The 19,092-nt window shown below is 40.0% G+C and overlaps 1 protein-coding gene across 3 annotated transcripts; it reads right to left on the reverse strand.

Annotated features, from left to right (window-relative positions):
- Positions 1–65: 65 nt before the first annotated feature.
- Positions 66–18,022, reverse strand: LOC137136222 (junction-mediating and -regulatory protein-like). Of its 3 annotated transcripts, XM_067521388.1 has the most exons (11): positions 17,636–18,022; positions 16,720–17,552; positions 11,742–11,915; positions 6,048–6,198; positions 5,237–5,406; positions 4,995–5,160; positions 4,631–4,800; positions 3,976–4,059; positions 3,801–3,896; positions 3,168–3,708; positions 67–3,077 (listed from the first exon to the last, which is right to left on the reverse strand). In XM_067521388.1, the coding sequence occupies exons 2-11, from the start codon at positions 17,548–17,550 to the stop codon at positions 2,770–2,772; spliced, it is 2,691 nt and encodes an 896-aa protein (XP_067377489.1). In that variant the 5' UTR covers positions 17,551–17,552; positions 17,636–18,022; the 3' UTR covers positions 67–2,769. The 3 variants fall into 3 exon arrangements, with proteins under 3 accessions (XP_067377490.1, XP_067377489.1, XP_067377488.1); XM_067521387.1 differs by having other exon boundaries at positions 16,720–18,022; XM_067521389.1 differs by lacking the exons at positions 5,237–5,406; positions 6,048–6,198 and having other exon boundaries at positions 66–3,077; positions 16,720–18,022.
- Between the last annotated feature and the right edge of the window lie 1,070 nt (positions 18,023–19,092).

Raw genomic sequence — 19,092 nt, forward strand, 5'->3', positions numbered from 1 at the left:
TCTATTAAAACACATTAATTATAATGATTCAAAAGTGAAACAGACAGTCTCAAAATTTGCTTCACAAGCTTTTATTCAAATACAGGGGCAAGATTATAAATAAAACTTGAATAAATGAAAATGGTAGGACTGAAGACAAAAGGATATTCTTAGAACAGTAGGTCTATACACTACTGTGTAAAAACCACTGCAGCATTGAATCCAGTTAGTTATTTTAGGCAGTCAGTCTGAACACATTATGACCCGTTACGTTGTTTAATCCCTTTTGTTTATTTTTACATACTGATATTGCACTTGAAAAGTGATTGGCTACTTCAGACAGATAGTCATATTCCTTACATAGTTGGCCTGTGTGGAGAACAGGTCAGGAGCAAACATATTGCAAAACAGTTAGGACAGAAATGCTTTGGGGGGAAAATATGATACAAATGAAGCTATGAAATATAACACAAAAAACAGTTACCTGACAAACAAGCTGCGTCAAGGTTATTTATACATAAAGGTCAGTGTAAAACACACAGCATTGTGTTTATAAGGTCAGTCAGGTGATGGTTGGGTTATGGCAAAGGGTCCAGTCTGCTAAAGGTTTGCAGCACAATTGCTTATGGAACCAAACTTTAACACTAACACCTTCGTCTTAATCAGCTCTAAGTCAGTATGATCTGGGTTAGGTTTACTTAAGAAATTAGTTCAGGGTTTAAGCTCTTTCTCAGGCTACATGATAAGGGTACCATAGAAAAACATTGTGCAAACATGTAAAAGTGCCTCAGAATTGCTTTCCCAGGACTATGAACTCCTTTTAGAACTATTTCCAAACTGATAATGCGACGTAGCTCCATACGTGCACTTTTTACGTTTGTGAAACTCATTATTATTATTATTATTATTATTATTTAAATGGCACTGAATGCAAGCAAAAATGCACAAATGTTTGCATTAAAGCTGTTTAAGACAGTGCATGCTAAGGCTGACTTCGAGCTTAGTTTATGAATACACATATTTTACTTCATGTGAACCTGTATATTTGAGTGAAATCATTTGCAACTAAACGTGTCACTGGTCCTCTTATGCTGTCCTTCCATTCCATGTCTTTAGGTCCCATTTCACATGCTTTTTCAGTGCCTTTTGAACGCCGCAACTGCAGATATTATGTTTTACCAGTGATAAACAAACAACAAAAAGGTTTTTACTGTACAAATAAGGTGATTCAGAAATTGTAGTATGTATTATGAAAGTGCCATTTCTGAATAGAAACATAGTGACTGTGGACTCACTAAAATGTTTCTGCACATGTTGGCTGTGAGTGTAGCGTGAGTCCATGTGTGTGTGATCATGATTTCTCTTCCAGGACTGTGAGTAACAGACTGCCAACTGCGTGGTTCTGCCCACTGAGTGCAGAGAATTAGAAAAGATGAAATAGAGGAGAAAGGAAAGTGAAGAAGATGGCAGGAGAAATTGCATCAATCACAACCGCCTGCTCCAAAGCCTACAGTGACTCCCTACAGCGCTGAGAGAATCTAGCCTCCCACACACCATCCATCATTCAAACAAGCACGATGGGCTTCACAGCTCTGCCGTAACTGTCCCACATGCAAAGTTCGGGAATCACCATCCAAGTCTGCCCACACTTCACAAAGAATACTGACACTAACCATGACCCCCACCTAACTACAGAAACTCTTTACCTCTCTCGATAACCCTATCTGCATATAATCCTTTGCTACTCTTGGTGACCAGCTTCAGCCCAGTAGTTAGATGTGGCAGTAAATGATAAACATATTCAAACTCTTCCCATCTCCCACTAGCCTGGCCATATGCTGCCGTCGAACAGATGGGTTGATTCATGTTCCCTCACCCTGAGAGGGGGTGAGAGTTGAGGGCGAAGGCCAGAAGAGGACAAGAACGGGGGAAGGGCACAAATCTGGTCTGACAACCTAAAGGATTTACTGCAGTAGTATTTGTGTAGATTAGACAACCAGTGATCCTTGTACTGTTTGACACTAGCACAACCAAATGTGTCAGGACATAACCAGCTGTGCAGCACAGTGTGGCTCAGTCGTAGCACACAGGTTGAGTTTAAACTCAAAAGAGCTGGTGTTTGAGGGCTTAAAGAGTTACAATCTGGACACAAATCCAGATCATATTCCTGTGTAATAGTAGTATTTATTAGTATATAGTATCTCCAACATTACCAACTACAGTTGTAGTTACAGTTTCTCATGTGTAATGGTTTGCATTGAATAATAAAGTTCACACACCTCTCAGTACTAAAAACTTTCTATATGAGGTTTTCAGTTTCATGGATACAGTAATTGTGAATGCAGCATGTTGCTGTTAATGTTGTGTTATGTGCTGTTTCTGAACATGGACACAAAAGGCCAGTGCAGCATTTATCAACAGTACAATTAATAAAAAATAAACATGGCATCATTACAGCCAGAACAAATCCTCAGTGACATATCATATAAATGATGAAAACATGAATAATGTCATTCATGATCATGAATGTACTGTGACAAACAAGTTAACAGGTTGACCATAGACCTTTGGAGCATTTGGTGAGTTTGTGATATTCTGTATGACTCTGGTCCTGGCACTAGGTACATGTGTGACCGGGCTGTGTGTGCTTGAGTGTGACTGATTGACAGTATATGTTACGTGTTTACAGTACAGCGCAGCACTCTACAATGCTTTTCATTTCAGTGTGTGCAGTGCCAGAGATTGCAGGCATCTGTGTGTACGGTATGTATTGTGCCTGAGCCTAAAAGCCTAGCTTTCCCAGTCGTGACCAGCCAGCCCATCGTCATCTGAATCTGACTCTGGTGATGCCTCCTTGATGCGGCGCAGTGCCTCATGGATGCTCCTGGTCAGGGGGTCAGTGGAAGCCAGAAGATCACCCTGGTCTTTTCTGTCTTTACAGGGGACGCGTCTCAGTTTAACCCCCTTGCGAATCTGAGCCAGGATGCTGTTGGGGTCATCGTCACCCTTGGGAGGAGGTAAGGACAGCTGGTCAACCTTCCTCAGGTGGAAGCTGCCTCTCTTCAAGGAGGCCAGCACCTCATCCATGGGTGAGCTCACTGTATGCAGAGAAAAGCAAGAGAGACTGTGATTGGCTACTGTAATTAGCTACTCGGATAAAGAAAATTGCTGTTGTACAGTCTTAGTACCTCTTCTGCTGTTGGTGTCAAACTCTGGAGTCTTCCTCAGTTTCTTCCGGGCGCTCACTAGTTGGCTGCTGTCAAAGAAGCGAGGGATGAATGGACCAAGTGGGGAAAGTGAAAGCTCTTCTGCGGAATCTTTTCCTTCAATCTTCTGCCCATGCTGGCCAGGGCCCCCGGAAGGTGAAAAATCCTCCTTTGTAGGAGGGGGAGGTGGAGGGGGTGGTGGAGGTGGAGGTGAGATAGGGGATGCTAGAAAAGAGGACAGGGAGCAGGGAGAACAGGCGGAGTCTGCAGGACTAGGCACTGGCAGCAGAGGAAGAGATGCTGTACGAGCTGTGACAGGCTGAGTGGTAAGAGTGGTGCTGGGGTCCGTCTGCACGCTGGTACTAAGAAACAGTGGCTGGTCCTGCGTCTGGACACAAACTGAGTCCACAAACTCCTCCCTGTCACGCATGCTACTCATTTCCATGCTCCTTCCACGCTCTCTTCTTCTGGTTTGAGCCACACGTAGTCGAGCAGACTTCAGAATCACCTGGCCCGGGTACCGCTACAGAAAGGCACAGTGAGAAACAGGCGTCAATCAGTAAGAAAAAAAAAGAAAACTGTCAGGATACTTGTAGTTAATAACACAGGACATACTTGTTTGAAAGTGCGTAGTCTGTCTAGAGTTTTCTGTCTTTCCTGACTCACTCTGCTGTTCTTCCTCTCCTCGTCTTCTTCTTCTTCCATTTTAAGCTTGAAGATTTAGGAGAACATTACTGATAATGCTTTGTAGGTATACAGTTACAATATTTAAAAAATTCTATCTAGGTACCTTTAGGACCTGGTGGGATATGGAGTCCTTGTGGATGGTTTGACGTTTCTGCTGTTTCTGACTGTGGTTTGATACACAGATCTCCTGCAGAAAAAGGGGAGAAAAAAACGTAAACACTGTTCCAAACAGCATCATGCACATTGCCAACAAAAAGACAAATGATGCAACAAATTCCTGTAGGTCAGTGTCTTGTGCTATATTTTATCAGTTTGTTTTCGTTGTACAGGTGGCAATATTCACTCTCTCAATTGTGGCAAAGAAATTAGGCCACTGGTTGCGACATTGGCTGGAAAAGGCTCCAGCACCACCGTGACCCGTAACAAGATAAGCGGTTCAGATGGATAGGTTGCTGCAGGTTTTTCCCATTTTTCATTTTACTCATTACATCTTACTAGCACATGTCATTTGAGCTTTGTATCTGTCTACTTTATGTGTAATCAAACAAAATTAATCTAGTAATACGTTTCGGGCAGAGTATAGAAGCTACAGTTTCCAGTTTTCCAGTTTTTGAGATATCATAAAAAAGTCATTTTAAATAAATGTACATTTTAAATAAATGTAAATGTATTTCTAATATTGAATAGTATGGAGTAATCGTATTCGGATCCCAAGGTACAGTTCAGGGATACAATAAATGATCTGAAAGGATACACACCCTCTTGTTCCTCAGATAGGAGCGCTTGGCAGTGATACGCCCCCTCCTTGCCTCCAGCTGTCGAGCATTGACCTGAAGTCTGCGCAACTCTTCCCTTTCTGCAGTATCATCCTCTTTTATATCATCTGCACTTTCAAAAGTGTCATAATACACTACTTCATCTTGACACTCTGAAACCAAATGTGGATAAATATATTATGTTGTGGATACATGGTGGTTAGAGATATTACCTATGTTTTACAGACACTGCACATCAGTAAATAGTAAAAAGTAATGTACCTCAAGGGACTTAATGATGCAATCAAAGTTTGATTACAGAATAATCCAAAAGGAGTTAGTAATGTCAGCCAAAATAGGTTCATACCTATCATTTGTCTGCGAATGCTGTCAAGCTGAGCAGTGAGAAGCAACTCTTCACACTGCAGTATCTCAGCCTGAATGTCATACAGTTGAAGCTGGAGCTCATAGTACTGTGTCTCCAGGTGGTCTAAGAGGGCCATCGCATCCTCACTGCTACACAAACACTGCATCTGTGGGAACAGGATAAAAAACTAACTTGTAAAACAACTGTGTGTACGTCCATGGTGCTCAAAGTTACAACCCCACCTCCTCTCGAAGTGTGTGTTTCTTCTGCTCCAGACAGATCTCCCTGGCTCTCTGGAGCTGTAGGGTTTCCTTTGCGACAGAGTAGCGCAGTCGCTCCATGCGCTCCACCGCCACTGTCCATGATGATTTACCAAATTTACGCTGGTCTACCCTCATTCGCTCATACGCCCCTACAAACACACAGGAACTAAATAATTTGTACAGGTGGACGATTGAAATTTCCACATAGTAAAATGAAATGTTTGCTCACAGGACAGTGCATTGAAAACACAATCAATTTTTTGGTGAAAGGATTTGGCTTTCTTTTCTTTTAATGTGATGATTATTGAGGTCTTACAAGAGTTAACTTTCATTACAATAATGTGAAGGGAGACATCTATTGGCTACATTTGGACATTACAACTTCTTTCTTTCCACTGCCTGCACTTGAAGCCATTCACTCATTTGATTTTGATCTAATGAGTGTCAGATAACAAATGGACCAATCATTGGTGGAGAAAAACTGGGATCAGCAGGGGCACATTGCACAGTTACCGTGAGAGGGAAAGTCTGCTGGCAAAGCTTTTTGATCAATAGGTTGTCCTTGTTTCCTCCTGTCCCTGTCAAAGTTGCCTGTCAGCACTGTCTCATTAATACTAAACCAAATTAGCCCTGCCATTCTGAGCCACACACAGGTCAATATCAGGCCAATGTTACCACTGTGTGTGTGTGTGTGTGTGTGTGTGTGTGTGTGTGTATGTGTGTGACAATTCAAGTTATTATACTGCTGCTTTGTTGACACTTTATCAGTGACAGTGATGGCATACTGTACCTTTCTGGGCTTTGGCAGTGATCTCAAAATATTTAACAGTAAACTCCTGGATGTTGAGGACTGCCTCCTGTGCTTTCTTTTGCCAGTCTGAGTCCTCCTTTTTTAAAGCTTCAATCCGCCTTGGGCCCAAATAATCATTCTCCATAGAAATCTGATGCGAGAAGATGGACATGTGTTTGTCAGCATAACTAAGAACGAGAGGCCTCAGTGAGAACAAATAAAAAATACATAAGATGTAATAATAACGCTGATAATAAAGTGCATCTAGAGATGGAGGTGGGATACAAACAGTTTGAGGTTATACCAAAAAAAGTAGTAGTTTCAATGCAGACAATTAAAGGTACATCCAATCCACAGGACAACAGTGCTTGTTTGTCTATTAGAGATTCAGAGGGGTTTGAACCTCAGATGTCAATCATTGTAGTCATTTAGTGGCAAGAGTGAAAATACCTAAACAAAAACACAGAGAAATAACATAAAAGTTTTCCCTGTATATACCAGTACAATTCAGCTGGTAAAAACAGTTAAATGGTTGCCTGCTGTGTGGACAAATTAGAAATTAAGTCACATCTTAGCTTTACTACAGAAGGCAGGCCTGGAGAGGGTGCTATACTGCCACACATGGGAGCACTGGCAGTACTGTATTTGCCTATTGACATTACCATATACACATTCAAACACACACACATAACCCTGTGCAAATATAGATTTCTTTACAACAATATCAAGTTTCAGAATCACAAGGTCAACAATGCCACAATTAACCAGCGTACAAAAGCATAATCATCACCTAGAAAGGATATAGAAAATCGAAGAACTGATAAGTTAAAGCTGTTTTAGCTTTAGGATCTAATGCTTTTTTCATTTTTTTGTCAAACTACTCATGGTTAAACAATACATAGTGATAGTAACAGTCTAACTAACGGCATTGTGATTTACAAGAATAAAACACTGATACAACTACTGATAAAATGTCAAGAGAGCTTGAAATAATTTCAGGATGCACAGAATTAAAAAGCCACAGAAATCTCTTAACAAGGACTGTAAAGGTTTATGATTATCTTATAGCATTATGGTCGTGCGTGATCCCACTGCGTACTAGGGCTTTACGCTGCTTTCCTTCAGAGGGAGCGGAGAACAAAATCTCATGTCAGCCAGGCAATCATATTAATGTAGGTATCAGCAGGGGCTGCTCTGTCACAGTTCTCATCGCAGTAACACCAAGAACTCGCTTTGCACTGCTTTACATCCTTTTCTGTGCACATGGAGCTCTGGTCGCTATATGGTTTGATCAACTTTGACATGGCTGAGTCTTAAAAAGACCATGAGTCCAGTTTTTGGTTTAACTGTGTGTGCTCCTGAGCAGTGAATGAATATCTCAGCAAACAGGCCAAACTCAACACAACTTGCCAAATAGTAAAATTCCTGCATACCAGCTCAATTTGAGCACTGTTAATGTCAAATCATCTTTTAAATAAGATTATGGAGGGAGGAACTGAGAGTAAACCTGCCTGTAGCTGGTCTGGTGAAGTGACTCCTGTTTCATTTGTGATTTGTTTACTTAATAAAACAAACAAACAGAAAAAGTGTTAAATCAGGAAATGTGTAAAGTAATCTGATTGCAAGATGTACTTAAATTTTGCTTAGAAATGTGGAGTTAAACGTATTGATACTTGCTCTTAAATGTCGAAATAGCCATTTTTAAATCTACTTAAATAAAGTAAACATATGATACTGTGTCTCCATAACCTTAAACAACAATAGCAAATACTTGACCGAACAGCTTGAAGTAAAGCCCATACAAATACAACACTGATTCTAAAAAAGTTGGGACAATGTGTAAAATGTAAATATTATTTTCAATGAGCTTTGGCCCAGAGAACACCTGGATCGTGTTCACATATGGCTTCTTCTTTGCATAATACAGTTTTAACTTACTTTTGTGGATTGAACGGTGAACTCCATAATCACAGACAGTGATTTCTGGAAGTGTTCCTGAGCCCATGCAGTGATGTCCAGTATAGAATAAGGCCTGTTTTTAATGCAGTGCCACCTTAGGGTCCGAAGATAAAATGTTTTGACCTTTGGCCTTGTCCAGAAATACCTCCTGATTTTTTTCATTTTTTGATGATATTTTTTACTGTAGATGGTGGGATCTTTGAAGTCTTCAGAAATTATTTTGTTTGCTTCTAGATGCAGTTTGTCAGAGATTGGTTAACCTCTGCCCAAATTTACATTCCTCTCTGAAATGCTCTTTTATACCCAGTCATGTTATTGACCTGTAGCTAATAAATCTAATTAGTTGTCAAATGCTCCTCCATTTGTTTTTTATTTGCAGCAATTCATTTTCCAGCCTTTTGTTGCCCTTGTTCAAATATTTTTGAGATGTGCTGCTGCCATCAAATTCAAAATGAGCTAAAATTTTCCATGAAATGGTAAAATGTCTCAGTTTTAACATCTGATATGTTGTTTATGTTCTATTGTGAATAAAATATGGGCTGGTGAGATTTGCAAGTCATTGCATTCTGTTTTTATTTACGTTTAACAAATCCACCCAACTTTTTTTGGATTTGGGTTGTATTTAATAAAGAAAGAAATCTGAAATCTCAAACATTTAAAAGAAAAACAGATGTATCTATGCAGTACAAAGTTGAAAAATTAACAAAAAGGTTACAGAGCTACACAGCTTTCCTTGTCTGACTCTAAGAAAACCTGCTGCACCTCAGCTCACACTGCATTACTCAGCAGTGCACCAGTATCATTTAACACTGCAATTTCCTGCTGTCAGGTTGCCAGGAACCATTTGTTTGATTTTTACTTTTTCTGCATTTCTAGATCTAGACATTGTTTAATTTTAGAATTGCTGGTATTACACCCGGTGATTATTACTGCAACTCTGAGTGAATCAAGCTTTTACATCAAAATCTACTATTTAATGTTTCTATTAATATACTGCAGCAGTTAATTTTCTCTCTGTGTCCTTCGTTTGCACTTACAAATGCACAGAAATAGAGAATATATACAGATATACACCTGAACTAGTCAAACACTGCCTGAGGCTATTTTCTGTGCTTCCTAATTTACAAATGTGCAGACAGGAGAATTGGTGATTCAAAATATGATTATGACAACTGATGGTAATTAAGGATGAAGCTATGTGATTCTATGTAGTAATGGTTAACAGTCTGGCCTCTGAAACCAGTGATCTCAGTAGAGCGTTTCTTTTTTTTTTTTGTAAATATACATTGATGTTACTCTAATTAAAGTTACACATTCTCACAAGGACTACTCTTTTTTTCTTTTCTGTCAAAACTTCTCGACACCACCAAGTTGTCTAGACATATGAGATAAATGTGAGTGCACATTTATTTTTAGCTCAATTTTGTTAATCTTGTCTTCATAATGTAGTAAAAAACTTCAATAACTAAAGAAAATTCCCAAAAAGTGAGCCATGCTGTGCCTGCCTGAACTACTGACTCTGTGGGCTAAAAATAGTCCTGCAAGTGTGAGTTTAACACTTCCTCTCCCCACCTCAATTTCAGTAGGAGGTTCCATGGTGTAATGGTTAGCACTCTGGACTCTGAATCGAGCGATCCGAGTTCAATCTCGGTGGGACCTTGAACCTGATATTTTTCCAGCCAAGCCGCTCACTTATGATCAACCGTAATGTACTGCACTGATAACAAAGATAGTACCACAGAACAAACACAGAGGAAGGGAGTCTGCTGAGTATTTCACAGGTGATTTGGGAGAGTTATTTAAGCTGGCTAAGCTAACCTGATGACTTTTAAATGTTTGGTTTGGAAAAGAAGCTGTTCACAGTAGCATCTGACTTTCCATTCTAACTTGGACGAAGTCTCCATTATTCCATTACCAAAGCAAATTCCTTGTATAGGTTAGCATGCTCGGACATTAAATCTGATTCTAATTATAACTAAATGTAGCACAGTCTTGCATCTCGTTAAATGTAAACACTTTTCTGATAGGACTTTGCTTTGACTTTTTCTCCTTGACTTAGAGTTTTGCTTGCCTTGTACCTCACTTGTAAGTCACTTTGGATAAAACCTTCTGCTAAATGACTAAATGTAATGTAAATGTAAGTGATGGAAATTCAATTATTTTTTCATAAATTATACAAAAATTTGACTTTTTGTCTTTTTGCCTATCAGATGTAAGATCTAACTCAGCTTAATCAAATCCATAACGCCCTTCCTACATCCCTCTTCGCTCCCTCTTCACCATAACAGTTCCGTACAACGTCTGCATTACTGCTGATGCTGCATCAATTGGCCTGTCAATCTCACGATCCATTTTACCTTCACTCGTGAACAAGACTCCAAGTTACTTAAAGTCCTTCACTCAAGGCAGTGACTCATTCCCAACCCGAAGGGGGCAATCTACTATTTTCGGGAGAGAACCATGTGAACCCAAAAGGGTACCACTGACAGTGGTCAACACAAAATGGGAACATGTTTGACTTATTACTGAGAATACAAACATACCTTGCACTACAGTTGTACATGTACCTGATGGCTCGTAACAACGGCCCCGGCATCCCACACTCCTGCAATACCCCCCACAAAACCCCATGAGGAATATAGTGATAAGCCTATTCAAAGTCCACAAAACAATCAAGAACGGTGCCTGTTACCAAAACTGCCATATCATCAGGGTTTATATGACAAGATTTATTTAACCACACATAAAGGGGAGCATTTTAATTTTTTCCTAAATCTTTCCATTTCTGCTGCATGCCTATTGATCCCACTGAGTTAATCTGTCCCTACCTATAGAACTGCAGACATGACTTATTCATGTCTCTATGAGACTGCAGGAAACAGGAGATGTAAAGCGCTTCATTCTGTCTCACAGCATGTCACTAAACCCACATCCGAAAAAGGGTTTCGGATATTTTTGTAAAGTAAAAAAACTGCAAAGCGTTTACATTCATCGCTGATAAAAGCTGTATGATCTTTGTAGACTTATGTTACTGTATGTGACACTGATGTCTTTTTTTATTACTGATGTAAAATATGTGAGTCATGAAGCTAAGTATAAATGATTGAACTAAGCCTTTCCTCTTGCCAATTACAGCTCACCCACTCTCACTCCATCCATAAGGCACTTAATCAGAATATATAAGTGAATTCATTTTACATAGCACAATACAGTTCGACATGAACATACACACCAAGAGATAGGAATTCCCTGTAAACTTCTATTTATGTTTGACAAATTATGAAATATGACGCTGAATCGGTATAGTAGCCATCTACCTACATATGCAAGTCAGCATCTAAATAACCCTTAGAGTCAGAATAAATTCTCACATGGTTTTTAAACAGGGTAAAACAAGCAAAAACATTCAGGTCATAATGATCTTTGTCATTTTGTCCTAGTTAGATGTCACCAATGCTACACATCACTTTTGACTACAGAAATCCACTAGTAATATATGTTTGCATGTATACTTGTAACTAGAGCATCTTGACTTAAAATGCTAAGGAGGCTTGGTAAAATGCCAAGAGGTCTTAGCAAATTACTGGGTCACAAAAGGATTTAGGTCAAAACGTTCTCCAGGACATAAGAATCTACATCATACTGCCAAAAAATGAGCAGGACGTCTTCAGCCTTTGTTGATACTTATTCTTGTATACTTACACTACTAAACAGCAAGTAATTGCAAACACTCACCTTGATTTGCTGTCTGCATAGCATTGCTAGTTCCCTCATATCTCTGAAGGGCTGTAGCAGGTACTGGTACAGCTGTGTGGAGGCTTCCAACAGATCCCCATATGCCTGATCTTCTTCCTCATATAGCTCGAGAAGCTCCACCATACTGTCTGTGGTCTTGTGCTTTTCCAGCAGCTGCAGTACATACAGACACATGAGTAATTGTATGTTGACAATAATAGCTGCAAAGGACTTTGTATGTACTGTAGCAGAGCAGGTTGATATTTCTATCCACTTAAAAAGTGTCTGTGTGTAGTGTGCTGTAATGTAATCTGCAGAATGTATGTGTTTTAAACTGTCTCTTGTCTGTATAATGGGGTTACAACTGTGTCTCATAACTCACTACAAGGGTATGAAACTCAGAAGAGCACGCTTAAATACATGTTTTAGTGTCACTCAGCACTAAATGAAAACTTGCAGGCCACTGTGTGAATACGAGGATGCTTTGTGTAACTGTAAATAATAGGGAGTATATCTGAGTGCACTCTCTCAGCACACAGACCACGGCTGAGTGAGCAGAGTCCTTTCTGCTGCTAGGAATAAGATCAATGCACACACATTTCTGCCAGACTGAACAATCCTGTAGGCTACCAGCAAGCACTGAAAAAGCCATTAACTAAGCCCTTAAATGGAGTAGGAAGATCAATGTATGTTTGTGTGGGTGTGAGAGAGAGGCCGAGATCTTGCAAAAGTATTAATACCCCTTGAAATTTTTCCACGTTTTGTCATGTTACAACCACAAACGTATTTTATTGGAACTTTATGTGATAGACGAACACAAAGTCGTATATCATTTTGAAGTGAAAGGAAAATAATAAATGGTTTTCAAACGTTTTTAGAAATAAATATCTAAAAAGTTTGGTCTGCATTTGTATTCAGTCCCCTTTACTCTGATACCCCTAACTAAAATTAAGTGTAACCAATTGTCTTCAGAGTCCACATGTGTGTAATTTAATCTCAGTATAAATACAGCTGCTCTGTGAAGCCCTCAGAGGTTTGTCAGAGAACATTAGTGAATAAACAGCATCATGAATTCCAAGGAACACACCAGACAGGTCAGGGATAAAGTTTAAAGTTTAAAGCAGGATTAGATTATAAACAAATATCCTAAGCTTTGAACATCTCACGGAGCACTGTTCAACCATCTGAAAATCAAAAGAGTGTGGCACAACTGCAAACCTACCAAGACGTGGCCGTCCAGCTAAGCTGACCAGCCGGGCAAGGGGAGCATTAATTAGAGAAGCAGCTAAGAGGCCCATGGTAACTCTGGAGGAGCTGCAGAGATCCACAGCTCAGGTGGGAAAATCTGTCCACAGGACAACTATTAGTCATGCACTCCACAAACCTGGCCTTTATGGAAGAGTCGCAAGAAGAAAGCCATTGAAAGAAAGCCATAAGAAGTCCCCACACAGCAAACATGTGGAAGAAGGTGCTCTGGTCAGATGACACCAAAATTGAACTTTTTGGCCTAAATGAAAAAACGCTATGTGTGGCAGAAACCTAACACTGCACATCAGCACCTGAACACACAATCCCCACCCAGAAACATTGTAGTGGCAGCATCATATTGAGAGGATGCTTGTCTTCAGCAGGGACAGAGAAGCCGGTCAGAGTTGATGGGAAGAAGGATGGAGCCAATTACAGGGGAAATGTTAGAAGAAAACCTTTTAGGGTCTGCAAAAGACTTGAGACTGGGAGAGGTTCACCTTCCAGCAGGACAACGACCATAAACACACAGCCAGAGCTGCAATGGTTTAGATCAAAGCGTATTCATGTGTTAGAATGACCCAGTCAACGTCCAGACCTAAATCTAATTGAGAATCTGTGGCAAGACTTGAAAATTTCTGTTCACAGATGCTCTTCATTTAATCTGACTGAGCTTGAGCTATTTTTTGAAGAAGAATGGGCAAAACTTTCCCTCTCTAGATGTGAAAAGCTGGTAGAGACATACTGCAAAAGACTTGCAGCTGTAAGTGCAGCAGAAGTCATGACACACTTCAGATATTTATTTGTAAAATATTTTGAAAACCATTTATCATTTTCCTTTCACTTTACGATTATTTACCACTTTGTGTTGGTCTATCACATAAAATCCCAAGAAAATATATTGGAAAATTTCAAGGTGTAGGAAAACTTTTGCAAGGCACTGTATGTTTGAATGAACTAGAGACCACTGTCACTGCAGGCAAAAAAGCTTGGGTTGTAAGAAAGAGCTGAGCAAGATGAGCAGCGCTTCCTTCATCCTCAGGATGTATAAACATTCTGGTTAGGTGGAAATCCCATACAGTGACAGACATTTATCCAAACAATTGGACCAAGGAAGCCGCTCTGGCTGGCGCACACTCTGTGAGACTGATCACTCTGCTGTTTGGTGGGTTTTTTTTTTTTTTTTTTTGGTCAGGAAGGCACCACTTCCTATGTCTGGTTTTCTGTCTATTTAATTCTGGGATTTGTGTGTGTGTGTGTTTCAGAACTGTGCGAATGGGAGTGGGTATGGGACTGAATGGGTGGAATGACATGTGACTGATTTGTCTATGCTACTCGTGGCCTCGATTCAAAGCAGAGCACAGAGGAAACGCCTTGACAGGGAAATCATTAAAACACTTCCATGTAAACTGATGAAGTCTCTTGAAACTTTTTTACTCTTGCAATAAAAGTAAAAATACACTTTTATACACAATTCATTATACTGTGACCGTGATGTCCTTACAGTATTGCTGAAGTCCTGAAGAGGGCAAGCGTATATAAAAGTTGCAATTTTACTTTATTCTAATTTTAAAAATGGAAAAAACAGCACATATTTTTTCTTTCTTTGTTGTTGTTTATGTACAACCTAAAGTGCCATAATCACAACATGCTGTAGTACTTAGTTTAATTAAATCATTTTGATATGCCATTTCACTAAAACATAGGCTTAGCGATCCAAGTTCAAATCTCAGTGGAACCTGTGGTTTTGAATGGAGGGCCTCACTTCAGGTGGGGCTTTTATTGTGTGGACTCAAAACCTTACATTATTTTCAGAATAACTTAAAAACTATAGAAGATAACACAAGTACAGTAGCTCAAAATGAGTCTGAAAATTACATTTAATTACAATTATTTGGTCACTTTTTTATTAGCTGAAGAGATTCTGGTCATGCGAATTACTGTGAAAATAATATATCATATTACAGAACTGACTAAACTAATGTCTTTCATGAATACCACATGTGTGTGAGATACATCCTCTGTTATTGACAGAAGTGATGCCGGGATGGAAAACTCTTCCATTATCCCTCGCTCTCACCTGCTCTCAAAGGACTTCTGGCACTGTCTGGCTCCATGATTCAAGGATGCATTCATCTAAACCCACTGTTTATATTATGAGCAGTTAATCAATCACTTGCTGCCTCCGGTAGTAAGAGGAGCGAGAATGCAGCAAGTTTGAGGTTAGGTTCGTGTCTTTGTTGTGTCAAGTGAAACATGCAAAGCAGCAGTAAGTTGATTTTTTTTAGACATAATGCTGGTGCTTTATTCATTGATTATTTTGATCATTATTGGTATAGTTTTAAGACATTTTGAATGATTTTACAGTTCATAAAATTCATGCGGAACTACTAAGGACTACCACACATTGTTCACTTTGATGAAGCCAAAAATCATAATTGCAGCTATTTTCTCACTCAGCCCTAATGCTATAGGCATATAACCCCCTGTCTGAAAACAACAGTGGAAACGTGCATGCAAGTTTTTTTGTTTTTAGTCATAGAGCATCCTGCTTTTTTGGTCCCTTTTGGTGCAGTGTAAAACCAGATCTGATCTTTAATTTCAAAAGTATCCACAAATTTATGAAATAGTTCTTTATTGACAAACATTTTGCTAATTTCTCCCTAAATCTATGTAAATCTATGTTCTTACGACAGAAAAACTGAGATTTTAATCAGAACAACAGAGACAGAAATACAGCAGGATATAGTTTATGATATAGATTTCAATGCTCTTGTATTCCACTTTATCATAAAAATGTTCAGTGCTAATGGAGTCTTAATAATGTAGCGAATACCACCATAAAAGGTGTAAAAAATATCTAGTGTCCATTCTGAATGACGCTGGCAGTGGGTACATTTGTGGTGAAAACCTGTGTGCAGCAGCGCTGTCACAAAAGATGACTAAGCACATTGCATCAATAGGTTAATACTTGAAGGAAAGAAGTGCTTGTGATTGTGTGTTGGTGTGTGTGTGCTGGACTCTTTCGGCTGTGAACGCTGGAGACACAGAACTACTTACATTACAACCTGGTTTTACAAATTATTCTTCTAATATCTAGAGAATTTCCCCATCCACAGGTTTCCCCCTTATTTCTTTCATGGGAATGACATAAAAATCACACTTTGGCTCTCATCAAGGTGGTTGTTAATAGACTGTATATTTTGTTTTCCAAATGTTTTTAAAGCTTATAGTGTTTCCTTGTTTCATTCTGTATCTTCGAGTAGCCTCTTCTCTCTCTGACCTCAGATCTTTTCATGATTTATGTGAAAAATGCAGTTAGCTTTTATTTTTTAGCTTATCTAATAACACTCTGCATGCTGATCTTTGCTTGGATATTGAAACCGGTTAATGTCCACATATGTGATTAAAACCCAGTGCAGATTCCATATAACTAATTCTATATTTAACATGGTGCCTAAGTTAGATTCCTTGTGTGGTTGTGTGACTGAAGATCACCACTAAGTACTATTTTTGTTAATCTTGTCTTTATACTGAATAAGCAGGCCTGGGAGCAATCATGTTTATTTTGCCTCTTTATCTGATACCTCAGTTGGTTGGTCTGGTCGGTACCACAGAAAGATAGTGTATTGTGATGCTCTGAGTGAATGTGAGTTATAGTGAAATGCACAGACTATTTTCATAGAGAGATGTTGCGTTCGTGGAGATGTGGGAGGATCACAGGAGCTCTCACCTCTTGCAGATGTTTTGTTGCACGGTTTAGTGCTTCCTCGTACCCGGACTGCCTCAGCTCGCTCAGACTCTCATAGTACTCGTCTGGGTCGTCGTTCTCCGTGAAGAGAACCTGCGAAAGGATCTTCCATCCACAGATATCGAGCGCATAGCCCAGGTACATCTGTAGCCGGTAGCACAGCTGCTCCATTTCACTTTCGGATATTTCAGCCGGCCCGAAAAGCACCGTCCACATCCCAGCTGGTTCCTCCGGAAACACCGGGAGGCCGGGCTCCAGGTCCGAGTTTACCGAGCACAGCTGCTGGTGGATTGCCTTTAGGTCCTGGAAGGAGAAGAGTCCGGCCCAGCTGCAGTGCTCCCTACTCAGACTGTCCAGCTCTTCCAAGTCAAAGCTGTCCAGTGAAGGGGACAGGTGGTCCTCTCTTAGAGATCTCACCACCTCTATTTCAGGACTAACGGGGGATCTCGCAGATTTAACAGTCTGAATTTTGACAGGACTTGGTTTTGGTGCTATGGCGGACTTGGTTTTCGGACAGCAGCCCTTAATCAGAGCCTCCCTGGCTGCTATGCTGGGGCTCTTAGACGCATTAGTCCTAATAGGACTTTCAAGCCATTTTGTTTTGTCCCCATCCTGGCTAGTCGCCTCTGCTGGAGGGTCCCGGCCAAAGCTTCTCCTCTGCACCGTCCGGTTGTGACATGTAATAGCAAATTTACCTTCCACTTCATTCCAGGCAACGATAAAGACGAATTTATGTTTCTCCTTCTCCTCAAACGCATTAGGACGAACGGCCACCCACCCAAACTCCAAATTATCCTCCATTGTAAAGGACATTTCTGAAAAGTGATGAAACACAAACAGCTGAATGGCGTTGCGTATTGGCACAGTTTGCAAACGGTGTGTTATAACAGCGTTTTACCAAACACCGTTTCCTCTCTGAGCAGATTCTGTCTGAACGTCTATCCTTCTTCTCTCTGGCGAATGAATTTGGAGCAGTGCACTGTCATTTCCCATCTCTGGCCCACCTGCTTTTAACTCGGATGTCTGACTGTGTGTACCAGCGTCCTGCAGCTTTGTCATTAGCTCGCTGACTAAACAAGACCAGGTCCAACACTCGATCCGGGAGTCAGCTGTGTTCCGTTATTAACCTTTTCATCATGAAGTAGCAGCACCCCAAAACAGCGACGACCATTGTTCAAATATAACACACAAATTGCGTGAAAAAAGGGTGACAAGGGGCTGTGTCCGGTTGCAATGTTACCATGGTCGCAGAGAGGTTACCATGTTTTCTCCATCGTTTACCCAACAAAACCACATAAGCAAAATAAAGATGCTGCCTTCAAGTGTTGTGAGAACTATTCGAGCTTATTTAAAACGAAGAAAGGCGACTTACGGAAACACTGAGATATTTGTATTTGTTATTATTGCCAGTATTCTATTAAGATGCAACGAGTTGGTCTGTTATAGTGATTTTTAAATTGAAATCGGTGACAACCATCATACATCCTCCCGAAACGGGGCAGAGAGCCGATTGAGTTATTGTGATCTGAGAGATCTTGAAGGCAACATTAGAACTCGAACAGGGCACGTAGGGACGTGCTGACGTTTGGGTCTTCGAGCAGTGTTGGGTGTATTGCAGAGGGTCTGGAGCTGCAGGCATGCTTGTATAAACAAGCTCTTTTTTAAAAAAGAAACAAAAGACGAATAAATAAGGCTGCGTGCGAAATATTTCATCAGTTTTACTTTTTATGCAACATAGTTCTATATAAAGTGGTTTGTGATTGACCAATGTTCTAATTTGGGAACCACACTGTATCATGACTGTGATGGGATTGCAGTATATGTGCTTTAAAAGTCTTTGAAATACCTGGATCTTTTAATATAAAGTGCTTTGCAGTAATTTAAATGTATTACGAATGAGGCGTAATCCAAAAACAATGCTTTCCACAAAATAAAGTAACCATGAAATAAATGTTAGGAAAAGACTGTAAAAACATGCCGTTAAGTATCCACAGAAAGATGCATCGAGCAATCTGGTTGAGAACTAGTGGTGGCAGAGCTCTGCTGAGTTGTCATTGTTTACACAGTGCCTGTTGATGAGAACAGAAATGGAAATTGTATTCCCCTTTAATGGCCACAGTCATGAGGCAGATTTAAGTTTGTCCCTCACCAGAGTGCATCACCTCTAATAATAGCGAGAGAGAAATGGGTTCCAACAGAGTTTTCCTTGTTTTGATAAGCTCAGTCCACAACTGATGGTGCAAGGTCTTTACATTCCTAAATAGGTCCCTGGTGGCTTTATCAAACTCAATATTTAACAAATATATTCTACTTTTTAAAACAGCTGACAACACAGTTTATTTGGTTATTCAATCT

Source organism: Channa argus, chromosome 11, assembly GCF_033026475.1.
Source record: "Channa argus isolate prfri chromosome 11, Channa argus male v1.0, whole genome shotgun sequence".
In the NCBI taxonomy this organism is placed as follows: domain Eukaryota; kingdom Metazoa; phylum Chordata; class Actinopteri; order Anabantiformes; family Channidae; genus Channa; species Channa argus.

Coding starts and splice junctions, on each gene's coding strand:
- LOC137136222 (XM_067521388.1), bottom strand. CDS start 17,550: ATGTCCTTTACAATGGAGGATAATTTGGAGTTTGGGTGGGTGGCCGTT. Junction 5,161..5,236: donor AACACACACTTCGAGAGGAG/GTGGGGTTGTAA, acceptor CTGTTCCCACAG/ATGCAGTGTTTGTGTAGCAG. Junction 4,801..4,994: donor CATTCGCAGACAAATGATAG/GTATGAACCTAT, acceptor ATTTGGTTTCAG/AGTGTCAAGATGAAGTAGTG.